At 52.3% G+C, this 16,391-nt stretch overlaps 1 protein-coding gene across 9 annotated transcripts; it reads left to right on the top strand.

Annotated features, from left to right (window-relative positions):
• Nucleotides 1–1,353: 1,353 nt before the first annotated feature.
• Nucleotides 1,354–15,481, top strand: RING1 (ring finger protein 1). 9 transcript variants are annotated; one of them, XM_053300536.1, is made up of 7 exons: nt 1,354–1,486; nt 2,759–2,901; nt 3,584–3,744; nt 5,413–5,628; nt 8,745–9,041; nt 10,735–10,903; nt 12,343–15,481. In XM_053300536.1, exons 2-7 carry the CDS (start codon nt 2,824–2,826, stop codon nt 12,442–12,444), a joined length of 1,023 nt encoding a protein of 340 aa, XP_053156511.1. In that variant the 5' UTR covers nt 1,354–1,486; nt 2,759–2,823; the 3' UTR covers nt 12,445–15,481. The 9 variants fall into 9 exon arrangements, with proteins under 9 accessions (XP_053156511.1, XP_053156507.1, XP_053156510.1 ...); XM_053300532.1 differs by having other exon boundaries at nt 1,357–1,486; nt 2,740–2,901; XM_053300535.1 differs by having other exon boundaries at nt 1,401–1,486; nt 2,736–2,901.
• Nucleotides 15,482–16,391: the final 910 nt, after the last annotated feature.

The following is a 16,391-nucleotide window of genomic DNA, read 5'->3' as shown; positions in this document are numbered from 1 at the left end:
ATGCTTCTCCTGCCTCCTAACATGCCCTTGTGTGCCAGAGAGACAAAGGGATGCCTTTCCTGCCTCCCAGAATGCCACCATGATGCTTCCTCAACCCCCTCAGCACCCCTATCCTACAGGGACTAAGTCTAAAGACATCGCACTGAAAGGACCACCTCTTCTTGCCTCTCCTCCATTTATCTCCACTTCCTCTGCTGGTTCTGTGCCAGAATATTTTGGCTTCCAAGCAACAGTTTTCAGGGTTCCCAGATGTTGTTGAACTACAACTGCCTGCTCTCAAGAAAATCCCAAGCTCTGCTTAGGGACCAGTCTTGGGCCCAAGGGTGGGATGATCTGGTTCTTTTCCATGAATGAAGACTGCCAACCGCTGTGTGGTGTTGGAGGCTGGATGGAAGCTCCTCAGAGCCTGGCCCTGTCTGGTGCTTGCTGCACAGTCAGGTGCCACCCAAGGGCCCCAGGGAGAAGCCAGCAACTGATGCCTGGTGGTGCCCATCATTTCCTCTTTGGCTAAGCACTGGCCCTAAAAGCAGCAGTCAGATGGAAAGGGAAAGGAAACATTTTGCCTGATTAACTGGGGAGAGACACATTTTATAAAAGAGACACATTTATAAAAACTGAAATATCTACAATATATTTTGAGGAACTTGTGCAAAATAAAGTCATACTTCCTGATGACCTACGGATACCAAATTTTGCATTCACAACCCTGTCACTGAAATTAGTTGAATGTACAATTTTGTATACAGGAATATGCTTGGGGGGAATTTACATTTTTTATTTTTTAGAAGAAATTCTGAATAGCATACTTCCCAGTTACCTACAAACACCAAATTTGGCATGAACCATCCTGCCATTTAAATTAGTTGAAGGCACTACTTTTTACACAGGAATATCCTGGGGGGGAGACTTACATATATATAAAATTCTGGATATAATCCTCATATTTTAACTGCATAGCCCTCCATCAGTAGCTATACATTATATACATATATTAGTTATACATATAATTTCTATAATATTCCCACCCTCCTCTGCCACCTTCCTAGAATAATTACAGTAACGATTCTTAAATATTTGTATATCGATATGTATATTTATTAAATCCACATGGAGCAATCCTGGAGCTTTCCAAGAGTACGCAACGGAGGTCTCCTTTCTTTCCCAGGGCGCTTCAGCCAGACACACAGCAGCTCCTTCGTACTGGTGGAGCAGTTCCAGCCGTCCCGAAGCGTGCTTCAGCGGACGGGCAAGCAGGCCACCATCCAACCAGTAGAGCAGTCCCCACCTGCCCTCCCCCCGACTCCTGGGAAGCCCGCAAAGAAAGAGGGGGCTTCCGTGACGTCACGGGTGGTGGGTGGGGAGAGCCCCTCGTGTGACGCAGCCATGGGCGGGGAGCGGAAGTGACGCCGGCGCGGAGGTTCCCTCCCCCTCCTCCTCCCCCCAGAAGAAAGCGGCGGGCTGGGCGCTCTGGGGGCCCGGAGAGGAGGTGAGGCTTAGCTTGGCGGGCAGGAGGGAGCCCCCGGCCCCCCCACCGAATATTGGCTGTGCAGCTTCTCCAAGGCGCCCCCCGCGAGCATGTGCAGAGTGCAGCCCCCCTGGAGAGCCAGGCCGCAGGGGGAGCATCTGAGCATGTGCTGAGGACCCTCGGGGGCGACTCTAAGGGGCAGAGCACGTGGGGCGGGGGGCAGGCTCCACCGGTGAGGGAAGAGCTGCTGGAGTCAGTCAGAGCAGAACCCAGCGGACCCCGCGCTCTTGCTCCACCTCTCGAAAACAACGCTTCATTCAGGTAGCAACTGAGTCCTGAATCCAGGTAGCAATTCTGAATTCTCGTTCTGAGAGTAACTGGTGAGAAGGTTCCGTGGGTAGGGAGAGCCCTGGCTCGAATCCTGGACAGCTGCTGCCAGCCAGTGTAGGCGCTATTGAAGGACCGTGGGTCTGGCTCAGTAGCTGGCAGACATCTCTGTGCAGAGAAGGCTGGAGTGTTCAGTGGGCAGAGCCCCTGCTCGGCAAGCGGAGGGTCCCAGCCCAGGATCAGTTCCTGGCAGCATCTCCAGGGAGCAGGTGATGGGCAAAGACTTCCCCTGCCCGAGACCTTGGAGAGCTGCTCTCTGTCAGGGAGGACTGGCAACCCAGATGGGCCTATGGCTTGGCCCAGGATACGGCAGCAGTTTCACATGCTTTGCCTGCAGAAGGTGCCAGAATCCATCCCCACATGAAAAGGTGATTTTGCTGTTCCCAAGACCCTCTTCCCAAGACCCTGCCAGTCAGAGTTGGCAGTTCTTGAGGTAGATAGAGTTAGGGTCTGACTCTGGCCACTTCATATGTGCCAAGCACAAAGCGGGCAGATGAGATGCAGCTGGACCAGCTCAGAGTTTAAACTCTGCATGGACTTCTCTGATATCAGTACTGACTTTTATAACTTTTTGAAACTGTTTTAGTATTGTCTTAATGTTTATTATTCTGATCTTTGTGTTATGCCTGGATTAACTTTATTATTACTGTATTAACTGAATAAAGCAGGGGTACCCCGCCCTGGGGGCCTAAATGTTGTTATACAACTTCTACCCCGAAGGTCATTGTGGCTGGGGATGGTGGGAGTTGTAGTCCAACAACATCTGGGCGCCCAAAGTTGGGAACCCCTAGAATAACAAATTTTTAAAATAATAATTAAAAAAACAACACTCTTCATGACCAGGAGTTAATGAATATTGCCTGACTGGCAACCCTCCCTGGAGCCAGTGTGGTTTTCTTCTTCCAGGACTCGTAATACAGGGAGGCCTCTGCGATCCTCTGTCTTTTGACTAACGGTTTCTCCCTACCACGATGGCAACTCCGGCCAACGCCCAGAATGCCAGCAAGACCTGGGAGCTGAGTCTCTATGAGCTTCACCGGACTCCCCAGGTGAGAAACAGCAGGCCTGAGGTCGTGGAGGATGGGCCTTTTTTTAATATGGGAGGGGTTAGATAGATGGCTAGACAGGGTGAGCCCCCCCGCCCGTCCTTTCAGATCAAGAGGAGATCAACCCCTGGCAGGGGGTCTTCCTCCCCAGTTCAGAAAGAAGGCACAGTGTATGTTGTGCTGGAAGGTCCTGGAATTGTGACCCCAGCTGTAGAAATAATTCCTGACCAGTTTTAGCAAGCCGTGAGGCATAGCGAGCATGGGTTGTTCCCTTTGTTAAGTAGGGCCCATCCTGGTTTGCATCTGGATGGGTGACTACATCTGAGCGCTATGAGGAAGTCCCCTTAGAGGAAGGGGCCATAGTTCAGTGGAAGATCAGAAGGTCCCCGTTTCAATCCCCGGCAGCATCTCCAGGTAGGACTGGGAGAGACTCCTGCCTAAAACCTTGGAGAGCTGCTACCAGTCAGTGTAGACAAAACTGAGCTCCGATGGTTCAAAGGACTCTGTTGAAGGCAGCTTCCTATGTCCCTGTACAATTTTGTTTTTAAATTAAAGTGTCTTCTATAACAAGGATTTGGTCCTCTTTGAGCTGCTTATTCCTCCTTCTGAATGTTCTTTGTGGAAGCTGCCAGGGCAGAGGGTGGGATCAGAACTCAGACCTCTTCCCCCAAACTCCTCCCTGCAGGAGGCCATCATGGACGGGACAGAGATTGCCGTCTCCCCCCGCAGCCTGCACAGCGAGCTGATGTGTCCCATCTGCCTGGACATGCTGAAGCACACCATGACCACCAAGGAATGCCTCCACCGCTTCTGCTCTGACTGCATCGTCACGGCGCTACGTAGTGGGTATGTTACAGGGAAGGGGGCCAAGGTGCTGGCGCTTGGCCCTCTGCAGAGAGAGCAGCCAGGTGGAGCAGGAGAAGCAGGGCCAGGCCTAGGGCCCTCCTCACCCGGACCCTGATGGCCCTTTGGGCCTTATGCCCTGCGGGGACTCTGCCTGGCTTGGCTTTCTCTGAAAGGTGTTCAGTGGTTTGAGAGCAAAAAGTCAGTCTGGGGAGGTCGGCGTGTTGTGAATGGTGCTGTGGAAAGATTGAAGCATTGAAGAGGGGAAAGCACTTGGCCTGATTCAGAGTAGCGCTGGGTGAGTTTATGAAAAGGTGGGTGTTCTGTTGTTCTTGTGATGCTTTGGGGGAGGAGTCCAGTCCTCCCTGCAGGCCTCGTGGGATTACTGGCTGCAAAGGAGCAGAGCTGGCCTTGTGGCACTCGGCTTGACCCTCCTGCTAAGCAGGGTCTGCCCTGGTTTCCATTTGGGTGGGGGACTGTACATGAGTGCTGTCCGATCTTCCCCTGAGGGGATGGGGCCACACGTAGCTCAGTGGCAGAGCCTCAGCTTTGCCTGCAGAAGGTCGCAGGTTCACTCCCTGGCAGCATCTCCAGGTCGGGCTGGAGAGAACTCTGCCTGGAACCTTAAGGGGGCTGCTGCCAGTCAGTGCAGACAAGACTAAGTTAAGTGGACCAGTGGTCTGACTCGGCATAAGTCAACGTCCTCTGTCCCTCTCTCTGCCCATGGCTCTCCTTGGTGGTGTGACAGCAGCACTTCCAACTCTCTGATGCCCACCCCACTAGGTGGTGTATCCCTGCCAGCAGGGGGCTCCCAGGCACCAGGGTGCTGGTGGCCCTGGCGGGGTTTGGGTGGTAGAGCCTTGGATGGTGTCCCTTCTATGCAGTAGCTGTTAGGGGGCATTTGGGGTTGGAGCCACTGCAGCCAGGAAGAGGTCCCCCCCTCCCCCCCAAGTAGAACCATAGAGTCTCTCCTTCACCTTAAATTTTGCCCCTCGGGGAACCCCATCTGCAAACGGGCACCACAGAAGGGGATCTTGGAACTGCAAGGTCTCCTTCAGCAGATGGCGTTGTGCAGCGTGGAATCCTTTTCACCTCTGTGGCAGTTGTGTCTACAGGCTGAGGAGCTTCATTCAGTCGTGTTTGGAGATTCAAGCCTCTCCCTCTCCGCCCCCTGCATATCAGAGAACCTAAACATTTCCTTGACACAGAGGTGTTCAAACCTGACATTGGCTGACTACAACTCCCATCATCCCCAGCCACAGTGGCCTTTGGATGATGGGAGTTGTAGTCCAACATCTGGGGTTCCTCGTTTGAGGACCCCTGCCATTAGTATGGGCATTCTTTGCTGCCTGTTCTGGTTTAGTGGTCCAGGCAGGATAACGGCCTTTTAGTCTACAATGTGTTGGCCAGGGTTTGGGGTGATGGGGTAGGGCAGTAGTTCCCAACTGGGGTTCCTCCAGATGTTGCTGGACTACAACTTCCATCATTCCCAGCTGTGACTGGGAGTGATGGGAATTGTAGTGCAGCAACATCTGGAGAAACCCTGGTTGTGGACCACTCGGGTGGGGAGTTGCTGTGAGCGCTGCGGTCCTCTGGCATGTGGGGTGGTGACTCCCTCCCCAAACATCTCCACACCCTTCACCCACCAACAGCCCCTTCCTTTTGCTGTAGGAACAAGGAGTGCCCGACGTGTCGTAAGAAGCTGGTCTCCAAGCGCTCCCTGCGGCCGGACCCCAACTTCGACGCGCTCATCTCCAAGATCTACCCCAGCCGGGACGAGTACGAGGCTCACCAGGACCGGGTGCTGGCCAAGCTCAACCGCCTCCACAACCCGCAGGCTCTCCGGAGCAGCATGGAAGAGGGGCTCAAGATGCAGGCCATGAACAGGTGAGTGAGGCAGCAGGCCTGGTGGGTGGGTGGGTGGGCTCTCTGTGTGTGCTCTGGAACCCAGCGGGTGGAAGAAGCAACTCCCTGGATAAGAAACACTTCCCCTAGGTTCAAATAACTTTTTAAAAAAAATTTAAGAAGTGTGCATGCACATGTGCGCATACACACGCACACCCAGATGCCCTTCTCTGTAGTGCTGGTATTGTGCCTGTTCAAGTCACTTATTTTTGGACTGAGGAGTGCCAAAGTTCCCCTGCCCTGTTCTCCAGGTTCCCAGATGTGTTGCTGGGGTTGGTTCTTCCCAGCGCTGGGAGATGAGCCGTTTGGCTGTCCTAGCAGGACCCCCGAGCACCCGTTCTTGACAGAGAGCAGGGGCAGGCAACCTTGGCTCTCCAGCAGTTGCGGGCCTGCAACTCCCACCCTCAGCCACACCTGGAATTCAGCCAGGAACCAATTGGCAGCCAGCCAAATGGATGGAATGAAACAGGTGGCCAGCCTGAGGTTCCCCAGCTGTGATAGGACTACAACTCCCATCCTCCCCAGCTGCTGCTGCTGCAGCTGGAGTGATGGGAGTTGTAGTCAGTCATAGCTGGAGAGCCTCAGGTTTGTCATCCCTGGAATAAAGTGTGGGAGTAATGTGATGCGGTCTGCTGGCCCCGAGGAAAACCCTGGCAACTCCATTTCTGCTTGACTGCAATTTCCAAAGTATCTTCAAAGGCAACCCCAGCTAGAATTGGGTGGTGGGTATGCAGGGTGGGGCCTCTTCCATGGTAGCACCCTGGCTCTGAAGTGGCTTCCCTAGAAGGGCTAGGTGGTCCCCTCATATTCTTGGTATTCATTTCTCCATCTGGCAGCAGCTCTCCAAGGTTTCAGTCAAAAGTCTCTCCCAGTTTTTCCTGGGGATGCTACCGGGGACTCGACCTTGGACCAGTGGTCCCTCTAATTTTTTTTCATCTCTGTGCGGAATGAGTTTTGTTTCGGGCGGCAGTCTTTTGCCTCTCATCAACACACACACACACACACACACACACACACACACACACACACACACACACACAAAGGTTCAGGGTGGTGGTCCATGAGTCTTAAAACAATTTTTTTTAAATATTCCTTTAGTACTTACACCCTTCTCTGAGGTTGCGGGGGTGGGGTCCACGGAGGTTCCCCCTCCCCTCACCGGCCTTCCTCGCCGGCCTTCCAAAAATCTCCCGATTCGGGCGTTCTTCGGGCCTTTCCCCCACCGCAGTGGCCATTTTAGGCCTCTGCATGGCCTGGGTCGTGACCCTGCCACACAGGGGCCTACTGCGCATGTGCGGTGGCCTCCAAAATGGCCGCTGCTATGTGGGAAGGACCGAAGAACACCCGAACCGGGAGATTTTTGGCACGAGGAAGGCTGGCAGGGGGAGGGGGAACCTCCCGTGGATCCCTCCGCTCATGGCCTCAGAGAAGCCTCCTCGGAGGGGTAAGTACTAAATATATATACAGTTACTTGCGAACCTCCCCAAACAGCCGGCTTGCGGGGAGGGTTGGTCCAGGGTCGGAACAAACAGGAGCTGGTTCAGTTCAACCCCAAACTGTCCAACCTGTTTGCACATCCCTGCAAGCAGATGTTCTACCACTGAGCTACAGCTCTATCCCCTAAGGGGAATATCTGACAGCGCTCTCATGTAGTCACCCATCCAAATGCAAACCAAGGCAGAGCCTGCTTAGCACAGGGGACCATTCATGCTCACAGCTGCAAGGCTGGCTCTCCATCCATTTCCATGGGAAGTTAAGCACGTCCATTTTAAACTTGCTTTTGATGTTTAATGCTTTCCTGTTTCAGGAGTTAGTCTCTGGCTGCTTTCTCTTCATGGGTATTTGAAATCTTAATTGGCATCTGGAGTCCCTGTGTGCTTTTATTTTGTAATGTTGTGGGTTATGATCCTGAGCTGCTGAGTGGCAGAGGAGGAGCACCCACCAGTCAACCTACCTACCTGGGTCCGGGCATGTCCCTTCAGGCCCAGGAAGTCTGAGAAAGTGGAGGCCATGCCCAGCAAAATCAGAGATGGAGAAGATTTGGGGGCTGAGCAAGACTTTCCATTGTTGGGCGGCGGGGAGGAGGAGGAGAGAGGCGTTGGCGGAAGCCGACATACACTTGTTTGGAAACAATAGCAAAAAACCTGCTGTTTGAAGCCAAGATGATGATGACTCTTCTCTAGGAAAGGTTAACCATAAGAACACTGTGTTTAAAAGACAAAAACGGCAACTGCAGGATGATTCAAAATAAGACTCGACATACCCCAAGACTGCCCAGCTTCCGCCCTCCAGCTGTGTGTGTTAGAATGGCAACTCCCATCATCCCCAGCCACAGTGGCCAATAAGGGTTGATGGGAGTTGTAGTCCAACATCTGCAGGAGGGCCAGCGTTGAGCAGCCCTGCTCTGAATCAGGGTTTCTCAATGTGTGGGTCCCCAGATGTCATTGGACTTCAGCTCCCATAATCCCCAGCCCCAGTGGCCTTTGGTGGGGAATTATGGGAGTTGAAGTCCAGTTACATCTGGGGACCCACACGTTGAGCAGCCCTGCTCTAAATGAATCGTTTGGTCTGTGTTGCCAAGGGAGCAAGGCGGGCTCGCGCTCCAAACGTTACAGCGCATCCACCAGGCCTGTGTTTGGGAGGCAATGGAGAGGAGAGCTGGTCTTGTGGCAGCAAGCATGACTTGTTCCCATAGCTAAGCAGGGTCTGCCCTGGTTGCATATGAATGGGAGACTTGATGTGTGAGCACTGCGAGATATTCCCCTCAGGAGATGGAGCAGCAGCTCTGGGAAGAGCAGAAGGTTTCAAGTTCCCTCCCTGGCAGCATCTCCAAGATAGGGCTGGGAGAGATTCCTGCCTGCAACCTTGGAGAAGCTGCTGCCAGTCTGTGAAGACAATACTGAGCTAGATAGACCAATGGTCTGACTCAGTATATGGCAGTTTCCTATGTTCCTATGTAGATGTCTGCGTCCAGCCGCTGTGCACCTCTGGGCTTCTGCGAGTGGCGCGCTCTCTGTGGTGGGGGGATGGCCGTGGGCTAGGAGCTGCCCATTAGGAATAGGTCTACAAATGCTCTCCCTCCCCCCGCCCTCCTCCAGGGGACAGCGGGTAAGGAGGCACCCTCAGGAGTCGGACAACACCACCTTCAGCGGGGCAGAGGACAACTGTGACAGCCGGTCCCATCTCAGCAATGTCTCGGCCCCCAGCCAGCCCGAGGCCGGGCCCAGCCGCAAGCGTTCCCCAGCCTCTGACGAGTCGTGCCCCGAGCCGGAGACCTCGCACGAGGGAGGGCGGGGGAGCCCTGAGCCAGGGCTGGAGCCCAGCAGCAGCGAGATCGAGTTGGTCTTCCGGCCCCACCCTGTCTTGGTGGAGAAGGGCACCTACTCCCAGACCAGGTGAGACCTGGGGCAGAGGGGCGGGCTCCGTTTGGCCTCCATGCTTTTTTTCCTCATACGCAGTGGCTAAGGTTTCGTTCTCTTTGCCCCAGGCCTCCTATCTGCTAGGTGTTCTTTATCTCTGTCTTTCAATGACCTGCCAGATTCCCCAATAGAGAATGAAGTGCAACCGAAGCATTGAATTTTATATTTTGTACCTTTCTTTCCTCAGGTTCCTTCCCCCTGTTTTAAGCATGGATTAAGCATGAAGGCCAAATAGTGCCCACTAAAATATCTAGTTTGGGGATTGAAAGGAACCTGTAAAGGAGGAAAATCAAGGAAGCGTTATTTATAGACACTTTGAGACCTGACATTAATGCTCAGGAGGTACTGGCTGATGCCATGAAATGTATTAGCTTCTGAGAAGAATCAGGTGTTCCCCCTTCTCTCCCTCACCCCCCTCCCGCTCATCATCTCTCCACCGGTCAGGGAACTCTTGTGTTATCACGTCTAAGGAGTTTCACAGCTGGGGAACCGGGGTCTTCATCTGCGCTCATTTGTTTTTACTTAACTGAGGATTATGTGTCACACCGAAACGTCTTACGGTTTTACGTTTACCAACTTTTAGTTTTTCTTCATTTGTGCAATGAAAGGTCTTTTTGTTGAGAGGTTACCTTGTTAAAATAGTGCTCAGGTTGGCTTCCAAAAATTAAAACTTGTCGCTGTCATTTCAATAAGAACAACAAAATCATAACCTCCTAAAAGGAAGTTAGCCATCTAATGGCACAGCGGGGAAGTAACTTGCCTAGGGAGCAAGAGGTTGCTGGTTCGAATCCCTGCTAGCATGTTTCCCAGACTATGGGAAACACCTATATCGCGCAGCAGCGATCTAGGCAGATGCTGAAAGGCATCATCTCAGACTGTGCAGGAGATGGCAATGGTGAACCCCTGCTGTGTTCTGCCAAAGACACAGGGCTCTGTGGTCGCCAGGAGTCGACACCGACTCGACAGCACAACAACTTTTAAAAGAAGTTAAGAAATAGCTCTGTCAGCTCAGTCATGGGGGTCCTAATTGAGAGCCGGTGCAGCATGGTGGCTAGAGTGTTTAGGATAATGATGATTTATGTATATGTATATGTATATATGATAGATAGATACACACACACACCCCACTTTCTATCAAAAGTTCCCAAAGCGGTTTACATAGATATAAGTAAATAAAATAGTTCTCTGTCCCCAAAGGACTCGCAATCTAAAAAAGAAACATAAGATAGGCACTAGCAACAGCCACTGGAGGGATGCTGTGCTGGGGATGGATAGGGCCCGTTGTTCCCCGCGCTGCTAAATAAAGAGAACTACCACTTTTAAAAGGTGCCTCTTTGCTCAGTTTAGGGTTAGTTTAGGATTGTTTCTTGAGGGTTTTGGTGTTTTCTGATTTTTGATGGTTGGTCCCTTTGGGCATTTTGGAGAGGGGAAATGAGGTGCAACTTCTTAAATACACCCCAAATGAAAGCACCCCACGGTGAAGGGTTGCCATGTTGCCATGTGCCTGTTGTATACATGTTTCCCTATAGACATTGGCTGAACTGAGCATGTTCCCTCTGCCCCCAAAGAGCAGCAGAGACCCTCCTACCTACCCTCCCTCCCACCCACCCACCCAGGTTGACCTTGCAACTGCTCTCCCCTTTCTCACTTCTGCCTCCCGCTTTGACAGGTATGTCAAGACCACGGCCAACGCAACAGTGGACCATCTCTCCAAATACCTGGCCTTGCGCATTGCCCTGGAGGAAGCCCCGGGGCCTGGCCCAGAAGCCCCCGCCCTGGAAGACGTGAGCGAGAAGCAGTACACCATCTACATCACCACGGCCGGGGGCGCCTTCACGGTAATGGCAGGAGGAGAGCCGTTAAGAAGCCTGGGAGGTGGGGGCGAAGGAGAGATTGCCCCTTGGCAGAGATCGAAAGGGCTTAGCCAAAGAGGGCTGAGAAGGGCCATGGCCCCGCTCCCTAAGCACAGCAGAAGCAGAGGGATTGGTGAAGACCAGTGTTCCCTGCAACAGGGATTGCCAGATGGTGTTGTCTAACATTCCCAGAATCCTCGGCCAAAGGCCATCGCAGCTGGGGATTCTGGGAGCTGTAGTCAACACCATCTGGAAATCCCTGTTACAGGGAATACTGGTGAGGACAGGAGGCCCCAAGTTCAAGGGCTTCGTCTTCATTTTAGATGGCACTGATGGTGGCCATCACAAACTTCTCCATCAGGGATGTCTTAAGTATCTTCACCTGTCACGATGACTACTCTACCTCTCTGGCTTGATCCGCACGATCGTTAGAATCTAGGTTGAACATGCCTTACCAACAGTAGTGTGGTTGTGTGAACCCATGCCAAGGCAGGAATATCAGATTCAAGGCCAGAAACCACCTTGGTGTAGGTTCACACAGTTGTGCCAATGTTCTTAACCCATGCTCATCCTGGATTGGAATAACTGTGTGGACCAGGCCTCTTGTGTATGGTATTGGGGAAATTCCTTTTTGTTTGTGGAGTGGGGGCTAAATTAATGCTCAAGTGGCCAATGGCGCATTGTCTGCTGTGAAGCTGCATCCAGGATAATGTTTATTGTGGATTGTCTTTAGCCTGTAGTTATTTGCTCACAATTGGGTCTTCTGGTTGCCATGTTTTAGGGAGCAAGGGAAAACGTTCCCCTAGGTCAAATTGGCTTGGCAGTATTTTAAGGTGTGTTTCTCTTTGCTAACTGAGCAGAGAGGCACCTTTTTAAAAGATATTTTCTTACATTTAACAGCGCGAAGGCAACTGTCCCTGTGCAACCCCAGCACAGCATCCCTCCAGTGGCTGTCACTGGTGTCTACCTTATGTTTCTTTTTAGACTGTGGGCCCTTTTGGGGACAGGGAGCCTTATTTGTTAATTATTATTATTTCGATGTAAACCTCTTTGAGAACTTTGGTTGACAAGCAGTCTATGAATATCCGTAGTAGTAATAGTATGCAGCTTGGCTCACTGGCTTGAGTTGCCTGTTTTGCTCTGAAGGCTCTTCTCTCCTCTCCACTTGCTCTCTGCTTTGGGCACACTTTCACCTGGGTTGACCTGGGAAGGCTGTGCAGACTCTCTAGGTTTGCCTCTTAGCGTGGTGGTTGTCGGTCCCATCTAGGCCCACGCTGGGTTATGGGGAGCACTCTAAGGAATGCAGAGAGGGTGGGGGAGAAAAGCTGATGTAGGCAGTGGGAGTGGTGGCACAGAGAGGAGTCGGTGGGCTCTTCTTGCTCTTCCCTTCTCAACTTTTCCCTCCACCTCCTTCCCTCACTCAGACGCTGAATGGATCCGTGACCTTGGAGCTGGTGAACGAGAAGTACTGGAAGCTGAGCAAACCCCTGGAGTTGTACTACGCCCCCACCAAGGAGCAGAAATGATGGCTGGACCCCAGAGTTGTGGACTGCAGCGTGTGGGTGGGGTGGGGGTGCTGGCTTTGCCCACAGGGGCCTCTCCGAGGCGGCAAGAGGCCCTTGTAGAAGATGACGCTTTGCGGGGGAGCAGGGCGGGAGAGTGCTGGGTGGGATGGCTGAGTGGCTGCCCCTGCTTCTTTCTCCTCCACCTCTACGACCACCCCGCAAAACATTCTGGCATTCTCGCCCTCCCCGCCCGCCCGCCCGCCCCAAGCAAAGTCCTGTGTCCTCAGGAAGGGTGGGGCGCCCCTCCGTTCTGGCTTCCCCCTCCGGTGAATGACTGACGCCTCCTGCCCCCTGCTGCTGCCCTGCTCCATGCTGCTGGTGCGGGTGGGATGGAGAGGGGTGCGGCGGCTTCTGAAATAGGTTGGTTTTTTGTGTTGTTGTTTTTTTAATAGCCTTTTTACAGTTTTTGGGGGGGTTTTTTGGTGGAATTGAATCCATCACAGTTTTCTCGCCCCTTTGAAAGGCGCTGCCTGGAGTCTGTCTCTGTTTTGGAGTTGGAGGGGAGGGAGCAGTGGCCCCCCACCTCCACCCCAAGGGGGTTCTGTCCTAGCCGTCTCCCTCCACCCACCGTGAGCAGAGCTGGGCATAGGAGCCGGAACTCCCTTCCTCTTCCATGGGGACCAGGGAAGACCCGGCTTTCTGCTCTACTGGAGGACGTTTCCAGTTAGGGAGCTGGGAGCGGGAGCTGAAGACCTGTGGCTCGAAGTCAGAGAGGCGAGAGGAGGCGGGAGTGCAGGTCACAGCAGACCCAGCCATGCAAATTGATCTGTGTGGGAAGGAAAGAAGCCCAAGGTGGGGAAGAAAGGGCCCAGGTCGGCAACTGCTCTGATGGAAAAGGTGGAGGGATTAAACAATCAGGCCTGTGTGGAGTCTGCAGTCATTTGATCAATTGAAATGCATTGGAAATCTTGCTGCAGGTGCTTTTGGCTGCAGGATATCATGCATGACACCCCCCCCACGATATCCCTCCCACCCCTGATTCTGGATTCATCACTCTTTTCCTTAAGTGCAGGACTGCAGCAATTAGGCCTGGAGATACCCAAGGGAGTTTGCAAGAGTAATCTGTGGGGAAAGGCCTTGTTTAGGCAGGAAGATGAAAAGAGGGTGGCTTGGAGGAGAATTTGCTCCCATCAATGCTTGTGCGGATGCTTTAGACTGAGTCAGACTCTTGGTCCATTTAGCCAACCCTGTCTGCTCTGAGTGGCAGCAGCTCTTCAGGATCTTGGGCAGAGAGAGGCCCCTTTCCTATCCCTGCTGTGAATGTGTTGCTGCCAGTCAGGGATTGAAACTGGGGTGCTGATGGTTCACACAGAGGAGGTGCTCTTCCCCAAGCTGTGGCCCCACCTGCAGCCTTATAGTGCTTTGGCTGCAGCTGCTTACCTGGGACTGCCTGTAACCATCTTAACACTTCCATATTCAGTGAGGCTGAATCGTTCCGTGGACAGTCAATTAAGGCTGTCTCACTATTCTTCATCCAAGTCCTGGGTGCAGATCTTCTCACCGGGACTCGGGAACTGCACAGGAAACTTCCCCCAAGAGTGCTTTCTCTCCTGGGTTCCAAGGAGATGTGGAAGCTGTTCTCACGATCACTGAAAAGCGGGCCAAGGGAGCTTAGCCTGCTTTCCAGGGATTGTGGGAACCACCAGGCGAGCCCGGTCCTCCCAAGGTGGCTAGCCTGCATAATTTCCCCTCCCCTTAGACGAGGCTAACAGAGCGACCACTCCGCTAACCTCATCTTTTTGCTCGTGTGTTGCCACGGCACGCAGCCACACATGAGTAGACCCCCCCAACTGGGAGGCTGCAAACAGCCTCCCGGGCTCAGGGGTCTCTCCAGCCCCCGCCAGCTCCGTGACGGAGCCACCACTCGTGTGGGCAGCCGATCCGGCCGCCCAGGGCTGCCTCTTGATCGTCTGCAGGAAGAGCAGGCTAAGCCCACTCTCCCCGCAGAACCCCCTCCTCCGTGAAGGTCTTGAGGAAGCCCGATGAGGAAGCTGTCATTGTGTTCTGTGCTACAGTTGGGAGGGGCTGTGACTTGATAGCAGAGCCCCTGCTTTCCATCCCTGGCCTCTCCAGGGATGCTGCTGCCAGTCATTGGTCCCAAGTGTATGACTCAGTAGGAGGTGGCTTTTATGTTCATGACAGAAGGGAGGGGGCATTGTCCTGGGAAGAAGCTGCCTCCAATCACAAGAGAGGATCTTGGATGACCCTTTTCTATTTATTATAAATCTTAGCATATCAGAGTTGCCACTTTTGCACTCTTCGTCTCAAAGGCCTTACGGTCCTCACTGCCTTCATTGTGACTGTGACCTCTGGAGAGGGAAATCCTTTTGCTTCCCACTTTGCAGATGAAGAACTGAGACCGATGCAAGCAGGTTGCTGGCTCAGGGTGGATGGGGCCATCGCTCAGTGGTAGAGCATCTGCTTTGCAGGCAGAGGGTCCCAGGTGGAATCTCTGGCATGTCCAGGGAGGGGTGAGAGAGGTTCCGAGACTTGCCTGAAATCTTGGAGCACTGCTGCCAGTTGGATGTAAACAATACTGAGTTAGAGGGACCAAGGGTCTGACTTGGTAGAAGGCAGTTTCCTATCTAATCTTTATTGATGGGGCCATCGCTTAATGGTAGAGCATCAGCCTTGCATGTAGAAGGTCCTAGGCACAGGTCTGATCCAGGCCACGTGTGAGTGCATGGAGCCTCATTTCTGAAGCCATCATCCTATACCAGACTGTACAAAGTCTTTACATGGCATTGAAGTGAAGATGAGCACCTTAACTTGCAATTTCCATTCTTTTATTTAGAGCACGACTGAAAATGTACAGCAGCTTAACTCCCATTTTAAACCGAAGGCTTTTGGATTATTGCATTTCCAGGTGTTTTAAAAAGGAAATATGATTAGACACTATGGGGCAGAGGTTACCCAAACCATGTGGTAACCCTTCCTGTTGTTGAACACCAAAAACTTTGTAAAACCTTCAACTAAAATAAAGTCACACTCCCCGCCCCGCCTGAGAAAACTCAAGTAAATGAAATTAGTGGATTAAGTAGTGACAATGTGGTCCCACCTCATGATGATTCAGTCCTTCTTGTGAATAAGGACACAAGAAGAAGCAGGTAATTTGTGTTCATTTTAAATCTGTACTTCTTTTCCCCCCTCTTTCTTCAAACACACACACATAGACAAATGATAATTACAAATAACAAATGCTTTAACAACTGTGTTCAAAACTACAGATTCTCTTCCCAGAAATTTCTCATAGTTCTGCTTGATTTAATTTCCTTCAGGATGGTGTTATCAGCAAAATAGTATAAAAGTTGTACACACGTGTAGCAATTCACACACACAAGCACAGGTGCACACACACCACTTCCCCATTCCAGTGCTTCCTGCCAGCTGCCCCACCTCAGGGCTCAGGTGGCCTCCATGCCTGTGCAGAATCCGCATATGTGTAGAGGCTATCGGAGCTCTAGGGGTGAAGGCCAGGGCAGCCAGCAGGGAATGCCAGTAGGCCAGGGCAAGGCACATGCCAGAATGGAGTGGCAGCAGGCTCGGGGCCGCTGGAGGGGCAGAGTGGTGAGTTTCCTGCCATGTTTATTGTGGGCAGTGCTGTGGGCACTGTAACTTCCAACTTGCTATGCACAAGACTGTTAGCACTACAAATGCATTTTTCTGCCTCTTAAAACCCAACTTTGAGGATCCCTTGTAAAATAATCAGTTGGGTCCCTGAGGATATACAAAAGGCACTTTGCTGTCTAAAGACTGAAACTATGCAGATAGACTACAAAGTCATTTAAATGGCACTTTCTCCGTCCCCCAAAATGTCACCAACCTTTTAAACCCCTGTTCAAAAGAGAAAAATGTTAAACTGCTCTATCTGAGCCATTTCTCAACTTCTCTTCACCCAATTTGCAGGG

Source organism: Hemicordylus capensis, chromosome 2, assembly GCF_027244095.1.
Source record: "Hemicordylus capensis ecotype Gifberg chromosome 2, rHemCap1.1.pri, whole genome shotgun sequence".
In the NCBI taxonomy this organism is placed as follows: Eukaryota; Metazoa; Chordata; class Lepidosauria; order Squamata; family Cordylidae; genus Hemicordylus; species Hemicordylus capensis.
Note: the sequence above shows the minus strand (reverse complement) of the source record. Positions and strands in the feature narration are given on the sequence as shown.

Excerpts from the sequence above, each read along its gene's own strand:
- RING1 (XM_053300536.1), top strand. The coding sequence starts at position 2,824 with ATGGCAACTCCGGCCAACGCCCAGAATGCCAGCAAGACCTGGGAGCTG. Across the intron at positions 5,629-8,744 it reads AAGATGCAGGCCATGAACAG|GGGACAGCGGGTAAGGAGGC; the intron begins GTGAGTGAGGCA and ends GCCCTCCTCCAG. Across the intron at positions 9,042-10,734 it reads GGCACCTACTCCCAGACCAG|GTATGTCAAGACCACGGCCA; the intron begins GTGAGACCTGGG and ends CCGCTTTGACAG.